Here is a 14,902-nt window from a genome sequence, read left to right as displayed (position 1 = left end):
CATAGATAACTGGTTGATCATTGCCAAGTCACAAGACCAACTCCAGTTACACATTTCTTTTATTTTGTCTCTTATCCATTCTCTAGGACTCGTGATCAACTTGGAGAAGTTGTCACTGACCCAAACCCGTTGGATCCTCTTAGACTCCACCACCAAGAGGCACCCTCTTAGACTCCACCACCAAGAGGGCATATCTGCCAGAGGATCGTTTTACCAATCTGTAAGACCTTATCAAGCAGGCCATCCACTCCCCATGGCTTTCAGCCAAACAGGTCCAGATTTTGCTGAGTCACATGGCCTCCACTACTGCTGTAATTCCATATGCCAGACTTTGCATGTGCCCTCTACAATCATGGTTCATATCAACCTTCAATCCTCTTACAGACAACCCATCTATCCTCTTACAAACAACCCATCTATACCTTCCCGAGTCTGTCCGCAGATCTCTCCTGTGTTGGATGAATGAGGCCTGGGTGTGCAAGGGGTTCCCATTTCATGCGCCCAAGCCAACCCGAAATGTAACTACAGACTCCTCCTTTATGTGTTGGGATGCACACTCACAGGGCCTTATCACTCACAGCGAGTGGACAGAAGAAGAAAGCGCATTGCATATAAACGTGCTGGAACTTCTAGCCATGGACAGAGCCCTAAAGTCATTCGAAAGGGTCATAAGAGGGCAGGTGGTTGAGATACTTACTGACAGCACCACGGTCCTGTATTACCTGAACAGACAAGGTGGTACTCGCTCTCTTCCTCTCTTGACTCTCACCATCCAAATATGGAATTGGTGCCTGGAGAGGGAGGTACACTTATTGGTAACACATCTACCAGAGGAGCAGAATTCCTTAGCGGATACACTCAGCAGAAATCCACTCCCAAAATACGAGTGGTCTCTCAATCACTGGGAAGTGAACAGACTTGTGGGGCGTTCTGGAAGTGGACCTGTTTGCAACCCAGAACAACACCAAGTGTGCCCTTTTTTGTGCACGCTGACATGCCTCCCTGAGGGACAGGTGCCTAGGGGATGCGTTCCTACAAGACTGGTCAAGCCAGACAATGTACACCTTCCCACCCTTTCCCCTATTGCTAAAGGTTGTGGCAAAGATTCAAGAAGAAAACACCCAGTGCATCGTGGTGACACCTTGGTGGCCCAGACAGCCCTAGTTCTCCCTTCTACTTCTGATGTCGAAAGGGATGTTCTTCCAGTTTCCAAAGTAAATCTCCTGACATCTGAGGATGGTCAAGTACTGTACCCAGAAGTTCGCAATTTAAGGCTCACGGCCTGGAGAATCCGGCCAACATACTAACTCCCTTCACGGCATTGTCCAAACCAGTCTTGGCAATCATAGAAGCTGCCCATAAAGCTTCAACAAAGTGTTTGTACGTTTATAAGTGGACTCATTTCTGTACCTTTGCAAGACATAAAAACTTAGATCCAGGTACAGCCCCAATATCCATGGTTTTGGACTTCATGGTGTCGTTATTATATGCTGGTCTCTCTCAATTCTCATTAAAATGCTATCTGGCGGCAATATCTTGGTTTTGAAGGAAGGAGGGACTCCCTTCTTGTTTTTCAGATCCCCTAGTAAATTTCTTTTTAAAGGGAATGGCTAATATCAAGCCCACAGTGGCTCCGGTTGCTCCAGCATGGAGCTTAGAACTAGTACTTTTGTTCTTAACTAAACCTCCCTTTGAACCCTTAGCCACAACAGATGTTTCATATTTGTCGTGGAAAACAGCATTCGTAGTGGCCATAACATCGGCTAGACGTGCAAGTGAGTGTCAGGATGTGGCCTTCGAGTTAAGAAAATACAGCCAGAGCCTCCTCCGGGCCTGGAAGACTCCCTCCTGACATCGTTGTGTTTTATGGTTTGATAGGGGAGCCATCTGGAAGAAGAGAATGCTTTGTTGATGTGGGAATGGAATGTAGCCACAACTTGTGATAAGGGGGGAAGAAGGGGGGAGGAACCAAGGGGAATGTATTGCTGAGCATTGGCGGGAAACTCTCAGATCTCTCGTTCTACGTATCCTGTATAGACTGAATAAACCCGTGTTCAAGAAATTGGCCTTGTGAGCGTGGTTTTGTTCTAAGATCTGGCAGGAGCTGACATAAAGAGAGATCTCACATACTTCTTGCTCGCTCCGTGAGGAAGCATCTATCCGGGGAGCAAACTATGTCTGACGACGAGCAATTTATGGGAGCCGAGGCTAGTGCGGACACCACCCCGATGACTGGGCTCGAAGAGGAGCCATACCCTCAAGAGGAGGAACTGGAAGAAAGGCCCCCTGCTACTTGGCCGCCGATACCTCCATGCAGATGTCAGCCCAGAAGGACGTGACGGTGAGGCGCAAGCTGCCCATGTCGGGGCCCACGGAAACGTTCGGGGAGCCTTCGCCCAGTTGCAGACACCATGGCACTCATCAACCAGAGATTCACAGAAGACATCACGGTGCTGTTTCACCATTGCCTCACCACCAGTTACTTTCAGTGGGACAATGAATTCTACGAACAGAAAGATGGAGTAGCTATGGAGAGCCCTCTCAGCCCCATGTAGCTAACTTCTACATGGAACACTTTGAACAACTAGCCCTAGAGACAGCAACCAAAAAGCCCATGATATGGTTCAGATATGTGGATGACACCTTCACCATTTGGAGCCATGGAGAAGAAGAACTCAACAGGTTCCTGGACCATCTTAACAGCATCCACCCAAACATCCAGTTCACTATGGAAAAAGAAAAGGAAGGAAGACTGCCTTTTCTAGATGTCCTAGCCATCCGCAAACCAGATCAACAATTGGGTCACACGGATTACAGAAAACCCACACACACAGATAGATATCTACATAAAAACTCCAACCATCACCCAAGTCAAAAAAGAAGCACCATTAAAGCCTTGGCAGAGCGTGCAAAAAGAATCTGTGAACCCCACCTCCTCCAAGATGAACTGAACCACCTCAACTGGGCTCTCCAGGCCAATGGATACTCCACCTCAGACATCAGAAGAGCTGCAAGACCAAGAACAAGCCACAAGAGTAAAGGCAAAGATCCACCCAGAGGAAAAGTGTTCCTGCCATACATCAAGGGAACCACTGACCGCATAGGGAAGCTGATGAGTAAACACAACATACAAACAATCTACAAACCCACCAAGAAAATCCAACAAATGCTACGTTCAGCAAAGGACAAGAGGGATCCTCTCACCTCTGCAGGAGTCTACCGTATACCATGCAGCTGTGGACAAGTCTACATAGGGACTACCAAACGCAGCGCCCAGACATGCATCAAGGAACATGAAAGGCACTGCAGACTACTCCAACCAGAGAAATCAGCCATAGCAGAGCACCTGATGAACCAACCCGGACACAGCATTTTATTTGAGAACACAAAAATGCTGGGCCACTCTCACAACCACCATGTCAGACTACACAGAGAAGCCATTGAAATCCACAAACATGTGGACAATTTCAACAGAAAGGAAGAAACCATGAAAATGAACAAAATCTGGCTACCAGTAGGGCGTTTACCTGTTTACCCAGAGAAACATGGGAATTGTAGTTTTGCAAGGCCTCAGGAAACTCAATGCTATGGAATAATGGAAGTCCTAGTTTTGCAAGGCCACTCCAAACTCATGGCTATAGAAACATGGGAGGTGTAGTTTTGCAAGGCCTCAGGAAACTCAATGCTATAAAATATGGGTATTATAGTTTTGCAAGGCCTCAGGAAACTCAATGCTATGAAACATGGGAGTTATAGTTTTGCAAGGCCTCAGGAAACACAATACAACAAAGATGGGAACTGTAGTTTTGCAAGGCCTCAGGAAATTCAATCCTATAAACATGGGAATGGTGTCTAATTCCCTTTTTTCCCTTTCAGACTACATTTCCCGGCATCCCTTAGCCTGGAGGGCTATCGCGGGGCATGCCGGGAGCTGTAGTCAGGGCGAGAAGGGAGGCGGAAATGGCCTCGGTGCGGTGCAGTTCCCCCGGCGGCCCGAGAGGGGGCGTGGCGCGCTCCGCCCCTTTCCCTCCCTCGGCCAGAGCTTTGCTTCTCGGGCGCCGTAGCTGAAGAAAGGCCCCTCTCGCTCTCCCCTCTTCCCCGCTTTCCCTGCTCCGGGCCCGGCGAGGCCGCTACGCGAGGCCGGGGATCGGCGGAGGCGACTAGGCCGCAACGGGTCAAGGTGGGCTTTCGGTGGGGAAAAGATTCCCCGTTGCTTCCCTTCTCCCTCCCTTCCCTCCTCCCTTCCTTCGGGGCCTAATCAGCCAAAGGCGGGCTCAGTTCCTTTCCAAGGGAATACACGGGCGAGCCAGATGCACTCATCAAAAGAGCCACACCTGGCTCGCGAGCCATAGGTTCCCAACCCCTGCTCTAGAACATGGCTCTATAGCCCGAAAAAACACACAAGAACCTAGTACAACCTAGGTTTGCCCTTTTAGTGCTGTCTGTTAGTTACAATCAGAAACGTTCTAATACTCTGAGGAAACCTCACCCACTCCTACCAGCCTTTGCCTTTGAATTGTGTGATGAAACGTTTCCTTCCAAGCTCTTCGGGACGCAAGGGCCCAGTGAGGGTATCACGAACATATAAGAAAGGCAGGGGAATGATGAAGACCACATCTAGAAGAAGGGAACATTCAACCAACGAAATGGCAACTGAAACAGACACAAATGCTTTATCAAGCTGTGAGATGGGAGAATCATCTACATCGGTGCAAAAGTCTCAACGTTGCGCTCATGATGTACTACCGAGTACTTCTGATAAAACTACCACTGGTTATGAAGTGGAGGGTGAGGAGGAGGACGAGTCTGAGGGATGGGTGGTAGACCTTGACAACATGGATTCTGCTTCCACCTCAGCACTTAGTGATCCAGAGGAGGACTGCATGCTGCTGGAGGGCGAGGAAGAGGAACCACCAACAATCCCAATGCCTTCCCCTAACACCTCTACTCCAAATACAAGCATTATTATACCTGTAGCACGTGTGGGTAGGCCGAGATCGCTTCTCTGGGATCATTATGACGTCCATGCTCAGAAGGCCATTTTGGCAGTTTGTAGATATTACGGTGTGAGCGTCAGCAGAGGAAAAGATATGAGGCATCTTGCCACTATAGGGCTAAGGATGCACATGAAGAGACACCACCCAAATGTTAAGTTAGACGCAGTGGAAGGCGGCAGCACATGCAGCAGTACACTGAGCACTCCAACCTCACCAACAGACCCCATGCAGAAAACCATCGATGCTTGGAGCCTGCCAGTTTCAAGGCTGAGATCTGGATTTAAGCCGCCATCAGTGAAGGAAGTAACACGTCACCTGGGAGAGATGCTGGCTCTAGACCACCAGCCCTTCCATATGGTGGAACGGGAAGGTTTTCACCGATTTGTTCATCTCCTGGCACCATGGTACAACATCCCGACTCGCCAAACTTTCTCTCGAACTGTCATCCCAGCTTTATACGAGGGATGCAAGCAACGCCTCAGAACCCTGCTTAACAATTCACGATCCGTGTATGTACATTTCACCTCGGACATTTGGTCCAGCATGGGAGGAGGGCATTCCTATCTGTCCCTCACCGCTCACTGGTGGGAGACGGAGGGTTGCCTCGACTCGGGTCAACGTTGGGCCCTCCTGTCCCTTGAGGTGATAGATACGGATCACAGGGCCGACACCATCGCTGAGTACTTGCGAGATATGATGAGAGATTGGATGCGGCATACTCATTCCAGTGGTAACTCGGGATTCATGGTCACAGACGCAGGAAGGAACATGATCCGGGCGGTTGAAAGTGCGGGCTTCACTAATGTCACATGCATGGCGCACTTGTTGCATAACTGTGTAAAAGATGGCTTCAAGGGGCCCGATGACAGCAGCTCCACTGCCGTCATTCAGCTCATTGACCGCTGCTGCAGAATCGTGGGCTTCTTCCACCGTAGCTCCAAGTCCGCAAAACTGCTGCGTGACAGGCAGACCGTGGAGTGCCACCCACAACACCAGTTACTGCAGGATGTCCCTACCCGCTGGAACTCCACCTACATGGTGTTGGAGCGCATGGTGGAGCAACAAAGGGCAGTTCACGCCGTATCACTGTCAATGGCGGCTCCGATAAACAAGCTGGTCCCCAACAACCAGGAGTGGATGACCATCGCTCAGCTGGTCGAGATCCTAGAACCATTTAAAATAGCCACCAAAAAACTTTCAGGCCAGAAAGCTCTACTCAGCCAGGGGCTCCCTGTCATCTTACGGTTGAAGAGGCATTTGGAGACGCTGGGTGGACACAGTACATTGCATTCTATGGCTGGGCCCCTGACTCCACAGGCCCAGGAGGTGGTCAGAAAGTTGTCTATCGCCGTCCGTAAACGTCTCCTCCCGCTGATGGAGAGTAAGACTCATGTTTTGGCAGCACTCTGCAACCCTTGCATCGAGGACACCGTCTGCCCCAAAGATTTGCCGAGGTGGAAGGCAGAACTTGTCTTGCTCGTGAGAGGAGAATACCATCGGAGGGTAGGGGAGCAGTCAGAGCAAACTGTCAATGCCATTTCTCCCCAAAATCCCAGTGGTTGCGCCAGCACCGTTACCAATAGCCCCACCTTGCCACCTACAAGGAATGACGGTAGGGCAGAGCGGCAGAAATGGAGGTGCGAGGAAAATTTCATACAGGACAGTATAGCTTTTCTTTCAGAGGGAGGAACATCTTTGTCGGCCCAGGCGGCAAAGATAGACTTGGCCGAGCACTCTGTTAACCGTTACTTTGAGGAGCCTCAGGAGACTTTATCCACCGATCAATTGACTTACTGGTCCTTCCGAAGCAAGGCATGGCCTGGCTTCTCAACCATGGCACGCAAGTTTCTGAGCTGTCCACCTACTAGCGTGCAGAGTGAGAGGGTCTTCAGCCTGCCAGGAGATGTCGTAACCGTCCAACGTACCGCGCTCGACCCCCTTGCGGTGGAGACGCTGGTTTTCCTGAAGGCCAACCTGCCAATTTTGGGCTATCCAGAGATTGATTTCGTGAGCACCGTCCCGTAGATCATTATAGCCTTCTGTTTTGAAACCCCGAAATGATTTCCTTTTAAATACTACATTGCCTTGTTATCAGCTGTGTCCCTCTGAATATTTCTTCATCAGTAGTCTTCCTGTACACCAAATTGGTTCATTTAGAAAAGGGGTGGTATTGGGATCCTTCCTGAGGGAAGGTGGACTTCGCTTGCATTCAAAGGAACGGTCAGTCAATGAACCTAATTTATCTTGAGAACAATTTTAAATCAAAAAACTTTTTTTAAAAAAAAATCAATTTTTTTAAAAAAAATAAAAAATAAAAATACTAAAACTCTTTAAAAAGGGAGGTCATTGAATTTACTACTTTAACAACTATTGATCTCATCTTTAATCAAGCCACTTCACTACCTCTCCCCCTCCCCCCCCCCCGCAACATTTTGCACCGGCATGCAATCCTAGTCTCCTAAATTGAATTTACCTGAGAACTGCTGCTACTCAATTTGGATCTATTGAGAGTTCTCACATTAACAACTATTGATCTCATCTTTAATCAAGCCACTTCAACTACCTCCCCCTCCCCCAACATTTTACACCAGCGTGCAATCCAAGTCTCCTACACAAAAACCACTCCAATGATTTACACCACCCTACACACTAAAACTACCTCACCCCATATGACACTGTATTCTAAGGTAAAATCAAAATCCACATCCCAAAAACAAAGTCTGCTGTCTGCGGGAACATTGGCCCTTTGGGGTCCAGCCCTTATTGAAAATCAAGTGTACTTTGCTTTGTGTTGCCTAAAATTACTATTACCTGCTGTCTGCGGGAACATTGGCCCTTTGGGGTCCAGCCCTTACTGGAGATCATTTTTACTTCGCTTTGTGTGACCTAAAATTACTATTACCTGCAGTGTGTGGGAACATTGGCCCTTTGGGGTCCAGCCCTTATTGAAAATCAAGATTACTTTTCTTTTCTGTTAACTCAAAGTAGTTACAATCAGTGTCTGCGGCCTCTGTGGCCCCTTTTTGTACAGCCCTTTCTGAAAATACAGTGTTCTTTGCTTTTCTGTTAACTCAAAGTAGTTACAACCAGTGTTTGTGGGCCCCGTGGCCCTTTGAGCACCACTCCTTTTGAAAATACAGTGCTCATTTCTGTTCTGTTAACTCAAAGTAGTTTCAGCCAGTGTTTGTGGGCCCTGTGGCCCTTTTGGCACCACTCCTTTTGAAAATACAGTGCTCATTACTCAGACCTTACTGAAAATCATTTATACTTTGCATTGTGTTGCCTAAAATTACTATTACCTGCAGTGTGAGGGAACATTGGCCTTTTGAGGTCCAGCCCTTACTGAAAATCATTTTTACTTTGCTTTGTGTTGCCTAAAATTACTATTACCTGCAGTGTGCGGGAACATTGGCCTTTTGGGGTCCAGCACTTAACTTATTGAAAATCAATTTTAGTTTGCTTTCTGTTTCCTAAAATGAGTTACACGCCTGCTGACTGCAGGAACATTGGCCCTTTGGGGTCCAGCACTTATTTCAAAACAATTTTACTTTTCTTTCTGTTTCCTCAAATGAGTTACACACCTGCTAACTGTGGGAACATTGGCCCTTTGGGGTCCAGCACTTAACTTATTGAAAATCAATTTTAGTTTGCTTTCTGTTTCCTAAAATGAGTTACATGCCTCCTGACTGCAGGAACATTGGCCCTTTGGGGTCCAGCACTTAACTTATTGAAAATCAATTTTAGTTTGCTTTCTGTTTCCTAAAATGAGTTACATGCCTCCTGACTGCGGGAACATTGGCCCTTTGGGGTCCAGCACTTAACTTATTGAAAATCAATTTTAGTTTGCTTTCTGTTACCTCAAATGAGTTACTAGGTTTGGGCGGTTTCGTTCGTTAATTTTGTATTTCGTTAATGATTCGTATTTGAGCCTTTTTGGAACAGTGTGAGGAATAATTAAGAATCAAAACAATTTCTCCAATTTTTGTAATTACTTTGTAACTTTTTCGTATGTCTGCTGCACGTTTTACAATCTCTCCGTTTCTCTTCCCTCCCCGGTATTAAGGTAGCAAGCGGCGCATTTGCCCCACTTGCAGTCTCTCCCCTCCTGCCAGCCACCTTTGCTCTGCTGCTTCCCTCCTCTTTCCTCATGCTGTCTTCCTGTCCAGCATCTTAAAACTATGTTACACCTGCTGACTGCCAGCTTTCATAACTGGGGAGCCGTCATTCCCAGCCGCCCTTGCGGTTGTCATGTGTGCATTTCTCTTTCACTGCATCTGTGCCATCCCCCTCCATCGAGGGCAGGCCTCCTTTCTCAAAAGCCAGCTTGACTTCCCCTTTCCTCATGATGTGGGCAAAGAATTGCTGTCTGCTTCCCCCAACGCCCCTTTTATGCACCCTTTCCTTTATCATTCCTGAGGACCCTTACGGTTGTCATGTATGTAATTTTTCAGCCTGGCGGGCAACGTCTCTGAGGTGCCCAGAAGAGAGGGCGCATCAGTTGGGCTTTCATGACAGGAGAGCCGTCATGCCCGAGGCCCCTTGCCATTGTCATGCGTGTATTTAGCTAATTGGCCCTTTGGGGTCGAGCCCTTCTGCAGAAACCAGTGTGGTTTGCTTTTCTGTTAACTCAAAGTAGTTACAACGGCTTTCCTTATTCATTTCCGGGGGCCCTTGCAGTTGTCATATGTGCATTTAGCTTTTCACTGCATCTCCGCCGTCCCCCTCCATTGAGGACGGGCATTCTCTGTCGAAGCCCAGCTTGACTTCCCCTTTCCTCATGATGTGGCCAAAGTACTACTGTCTGCTTCCCCCAACACCCCTTTTATGCACCCTTTCCTCTGTCATTCCCGGGGCCCCTTTCCGGTTGTCATGTGTGCATTTACCTTTCACTGCATCTCTGCCATCCCCTCCATCGAGGGCGGGCATTCTCTGTCGAAGCCCAACTTGACTTCCTCTTTCCTCATGATGTGGGCAAAGAACTACTGTCTGCTTCCCCCAAAGGCCCTTTTATGCACCCGTTCTTCTGTCATTCCCGGGGACCCTTTCCGGTTGTCATGTGTGCATTTACCTTTCACAGCATCTCTGCCGTCCCTTCCATCGAAGGCAGGCATTCTCTATCGAAGCCCAGCTTGACTTCCCCTTTCCTCATGATGTGGGCAAAGAACTACTGTCTGCTTCCCCCAACGCCGCTTTTATGCACCCTTTCCTCTGTCATTCCCGGGGCCCCTTTCCGGTTGTCATGTGTGCATTTACCTTTCACTGCATCTCTGCCGTCCCCCTCCATCGAAGGCGGGCAATCTCTTTCGAATGCCAGCTTGACTTCCCCTTTCCTCATGATGTGGGCAAAGAATTACTGTCTGCTTCCCCCAACGCCCCTTTTATGCACCCTTTCCTCTGTCATTCCTGAGTCCCCTTGCGGTTGTGATGTGTGCATTTACCTTTCACAGCATCTCTGCCGTCCCCCTCCATTGAGGGCGGGCATTCTCTGTCGAAGCCCAGCTTGACTTCCACTTTCCTCATGATGTGGGCAAAGAACTACTGTCTGCTTTCCCCAACGCCCCTTTTATGCACCCTTTTCTCTGTCATTCCTGAGTCCCCTTGAGGTTGTGATGTGTGCATTTACCTTTCACTGCATCTCTGCCGTCCCCCTCCATCGAGGGCGGGCATTCTCTGTCGAAGCCCACCTTTACTTCCCTTTTCCTCATGATGTGGACAAAGAACTACTGTGTGCTTCCCCCAACGGCCCTTTTATGCACCCGTTCTTCTGTCATTCCCGGGGACCCTTTCCGGTTGTCATGTGTGCATTTACCTTTCACTGCATCTCTGCTGTCCCTTCCATCGAGGGCAGGCACTCTCTATCGAAGCCCAGCTTGACTTCCCCTTTCCTCATGATGAGGGCAAAGAACTACTGTCTGCTTCCCCCAACGCCGCTTTTATGCACCCTTTCCTCTGTCATTCCCGGGGCCCCTTTCCGGTTGTCATGTGTGCATTTACCTTTCACAGCATCTCTGCCGTCCCCCTCCATCGAGGGTGGGCAATCTCTTTCGAATACCAGCTTGACTTCCCCTTTCCTCATGATGTGGGCAAAGAACTACGGTCTTCTTTCCCCAACGCCACTTTTATGCACCCTTTCCTCTGTCATTCCTGAGTCCCCTTGCGGTTGTGATGTGTGCATTTACCTTTCACAGCATCTCTACCCTCCACCTCCATCAAGGGCGGGCATTCTCTGTCGAAGCCCAGCTTGACTTCCCCTTTCCTCATGATGTGGGCAAAGAATTACAATCTGCTTCCCCCAACGCCCCTTTTATGCACCTTTCCTCTGTCATTCCCGGGGCCCCTTTCCGGTTGTCATGTGTGCATTTACCTTTCACTGCATCTCTGCCGTCCCCCTCCATCGAGGGCGGGCATTCTCTATCGAAGCCCAGCTTGACTTCCCCTTTCCTCATTATGTGGGCAAAGAACTACTGTCTGCTTCCCCCAACGCCCCTTTTATGCACCCTTTCCTCTGTCATTCCCGGGGCCCCTTTCCGGTTGTCATGTGTGCATTTATCTTTCACAGCATCTCTGCTGTCCCCCTACATCGAGGGTTGGCAATCTCTTTCAAATGCCAGCTTGACTTCCCCTTTCTTCATGATGTGGGCAAAGAACTACTGTCTGCTTCCCCCAATGCCCCTTTTATGCACCCTTTCCTCTGTCATTCCTGAGTCCCCTTGCGGTTGTGATGTGTGCATTTACCTTTCACAGCATCTCTGCCCTCCCCCTCCATCGAGGGCGGGCATTCTCTGTTGAAGCTCAGCTTGACTTACCCTTTCCTCATTATGTGGGCAAAGAACTACTGTCTGCTTCCCCCAATGCCCCTTTTATGCACCCTTTCCTCTGTCATTCCTGGGGCCCCTTTCCGGTTGTGATGTGTGCATTTACCTTTCACGGCATCTCTGCCGTCCCCCTCCATCGAGGGCGGGCAATCTCTTTTGAATGCCAGCTTGACTTCCCTTTTCTTCATGATGTGGGCAAAGAACTACTGTCTGCTTCCCCCAATGCCCCTTTTATGCACCCTTTTCTCTGTCATTCCTGAGTCCCCTTGCGGTTGTGATGTGTGCATTTACCTTTCACAGCATCTCTGCCGTCCCCCTCCATTGAGGGCGGGCATTCTCTGTCGAAGCCCAGCTTGACTTCCCCTTTCCTCATGATGTGGGCAAAGAACTACTGTCCGCTTCCCCCAACACCCCTTTTATGCACCCTTTCCTCTGTCATTCCCGGGGCCCCTTTCCGGTTGTCATGTGTGCATTTATCTTTCACAGCATCTCTGCTGTCCCCCTACATTGAGGGTTGGCAATCTCTTTCGAATGCCAGCTTGACTTCCCCTTTCTTCATGATGTGGGCAAAGAACTACTGTCTGCTTCCCCCAATGCCCCTTTTATGCACCCTTTCCTCTGTCATTCCTGAGTCCCCTTGCGGTTGTGATGTGTGCATTTACCTTTCACAGCATCTCTGCCCTCCCCCTCCATCGAGGGCGGGCATTCTCTGTCGAAGCTCAGCTTGACTTCCCCTTTCCTCATTATGTGGGCAAAGAACTACTGTCTGCTTCCCCCAACGCCCCTTTTATGCACCCTTTCCTCTGTCATTCCTGGGGCCCCTTTCCGGTTGTCATGTGTGCATTTACCTTTCACGGCATCTCTGCCGTCCCCCTCCATCGAGGGCGGGCAATCTCTTTTGAAAGCCAGCTTGACTTCCCTTTTCTTCATGATGTGGGCAAAGAACTACTGTCTGCTTCCCCCAATGCCCCTTTTATGCACCCTTTTCTCTGTCATTCCTGAGTCCCCTTGCGGTTGTGATGTGTGCATTTAGGTTTCACAGCATCTCTGCCGTCCCCCTCCATCGAGGGCGGGCATTCTTTGTCGAATCCCAGCTTGACTTCCCCTTTCCTCATGATGTGGGCAAAGAACTACATCTGCTTCCCCCAACACCCCTTTTAGGCACCCTTTTCTCTATCATTCCCGGCTGCCCCAGCATTTGTCATATATGCCCAATACCCCCCCCCCCCGGGAGAATGCCGGGAAAGGTATTGTAATCCTTTTTACCTGTATGCTTGGGTAGAGTCAGAAGTTCACTTTTCAGCCTGGCGGGCAACGGTTCTGAGGTGCCTGGAAGAGAGGCCATTTGCGTTGGGCGTTCATCTCTGCCATCCCCCTCCATCAAGGGTGGGCATTGTCGCTCTAAGGCAAGCTTGACTTCTCCTTTCTATCTGCTTCCCTCAATGCCCTTTTCTGCACCCTTTCCTTAGTCATTCCCGGCCGCCCTTCCAGTTGTCATGTATGCATTTAGCTTTCACAGCCAGCAAGCAGTCATTCCTGGCCTGGCCGCCTTTCTGGTTGTCATATATGGCAGTTTGTTGGCATTGCGGTGTGTGTCAGCAGAGGAAAAGATATGAGGCATCTTGCCACCACAGGGCTAAGGATGCACATGAAGAGACACCACACAAATGTAAGACGCAATTTTCCTCCTTTTTTCTCCTCAAATTAGCTTTGCCTTGCCTTTCATTCCCTTTCAGTTGGTACTGTGGCCTGTTCCCCTCACTCCTACTGCGGTTAAAGTACACCATATGTTTATGGTTTCCCCTTTGACTGCTTTTACTTACAATCAGAAACGTTCAAAGACTTTGCTTTATTTTACCTCTAAGTAGTTAGTTACACCTGCCCCTAACCCTTACCCTAACCCTTTCCTTACTCATTACCAGCCGCCCTTCGAGTTGTCATGTGTGCATTTCTCTTTCACTGCATGTGTGCCATCCACCTCCAACCCCTGTGAACCAGTAGGTGTTCGTTGGTTTGGAGGTTTTTAAGCCTTGCTCCCTATATGTTTGGGTAGAGTCGCAAGTCCACTTTTCAGCCTGGCAGGCAACGTCTCTGAGGTGCCCGGAAGAGGGGCCATTTACGTCGGGGTTTCATAACAGGGGAGCCATCTTTCCCAGGGTCCCTAGCAATTATGATCATTGATCACAGTGATGTGCTCTGACGTTTCCTTTGTCTTTGGATGACATTTTGTATGCATAGCTGGCACCTGGTTTCTTCCTCTTCCCTTTGACATCCAAAACAGTGTTGGTTTTCTCCTCCGATCGAACGCTGCGGCATACCTAGAGCATGGCCACTGTATTCTTGGCTTCAATCTCCCTGTGCCCGTTTTTTTCTTTTCCTTTTTTTCCCTTCCGGTTGTCATGTATGCATTTAGCTTTCACTGCATGTGTGCCGTCCCCCTCCATTGAGGGCGGGCAATTTTTTCGAATGCCAGCTTGACTTCCCCTTTCCTCATAATGTGGCCAAAGTACTTCTATCTGCTTCAATCTATGCCCTTTTATGCACACTTTCCTTAGTCATTCCCGGCTGCCCTTCCGGTATGCAGTAAGCTTTGCCAAAACTACCTCGTTAAAAAACAAATTAAAGAAATCCCTAAAAAAAAAAATTAAAAACTTGGGCAGAATTGCATTTATATGAGAACAGCTGCTACAGTGTTTCCACACTTTTTCCTTTTTTCCCCTCCGGCTCTCATCTTTAATCAAAACACTTTACCTGCCAACTTACTCACCCCAACCATTTCCACCGGGCTGCAATGCAAATCTCCATCCCAAGAGCACACACTGTAATTACTCTGGCAGGCGTTAGTAATATGTTATCTCCTGAGGGTTCAGCCTGGCGGGCAACGTCTCTCTGGGGTGCCCGGAAAAGAGGGTGCATGCATTTAGACATTGCGGTTGAATCAATTTACATTGGCCCTTTGGGGTCCAGCACTTATTGAAAATCAATTTTAGTTTGCTTTCTGTTTCCTCAAATGAGTTACACGCCCGCTGACTGCGGGAACATTGGCCCTTTGGGGTCCAGCACATATTGAAAATCAATTTTAGTTTGCTT

At 48.9% G+C, this 14,902-nt stretch overlaps 1 protein-coding gene across 1 annotated transcript; it reads left to right on the top strand.

The window, feature by feature from the left end:
- Positions 1-4,646: 4,646 nt before the first annotated feature.
- Positions 4,647-7,022, top strand: LOC137095625 (zinc finger BED domain-containing protein 4-like). Its single transcript, XM_067462388.1, has one exon. The coding sequence runs from the start codon at positions 4,647-4,649 to the stop codon at positions 7,020-7,022; it is 2,376 nt and encodes a 791-aa protein (XP_067318489.1).
- Positions 7,023-14,902: the final 7,880 nt, after the last annotated feature.

The sequence above is a fragment of the Anolis sagrei genome, chromosome Y (genome assembly GCF_037176765.1).
Source record: "Anolis sagrei isolate rAnoSag1 chromosome Y, rAnoSag1.mat, whole genome shotgun sequence".
Taxonomy (NCBI): domain Eukaryota; kingdom Metazoa; phylum Chordata; class Lepidosauria; order Squamata; family Dactyloidae; genus Anolis; species Anolis sagrei.
The sequence above is the reverse complement of the archived record's forward strand: the minus strand, read 5'-3'. Positions and strand labels throughout refer to the sequence as shown.

Coding starts and splice junctions, on each gene's coding strand:
- LOC137095625 (XM_067462388.1), top strand. CDS start 4,647: ATGGCAACTGAAACAGACACAAATGCTTTATCAAGCTGTGAGATGGGA.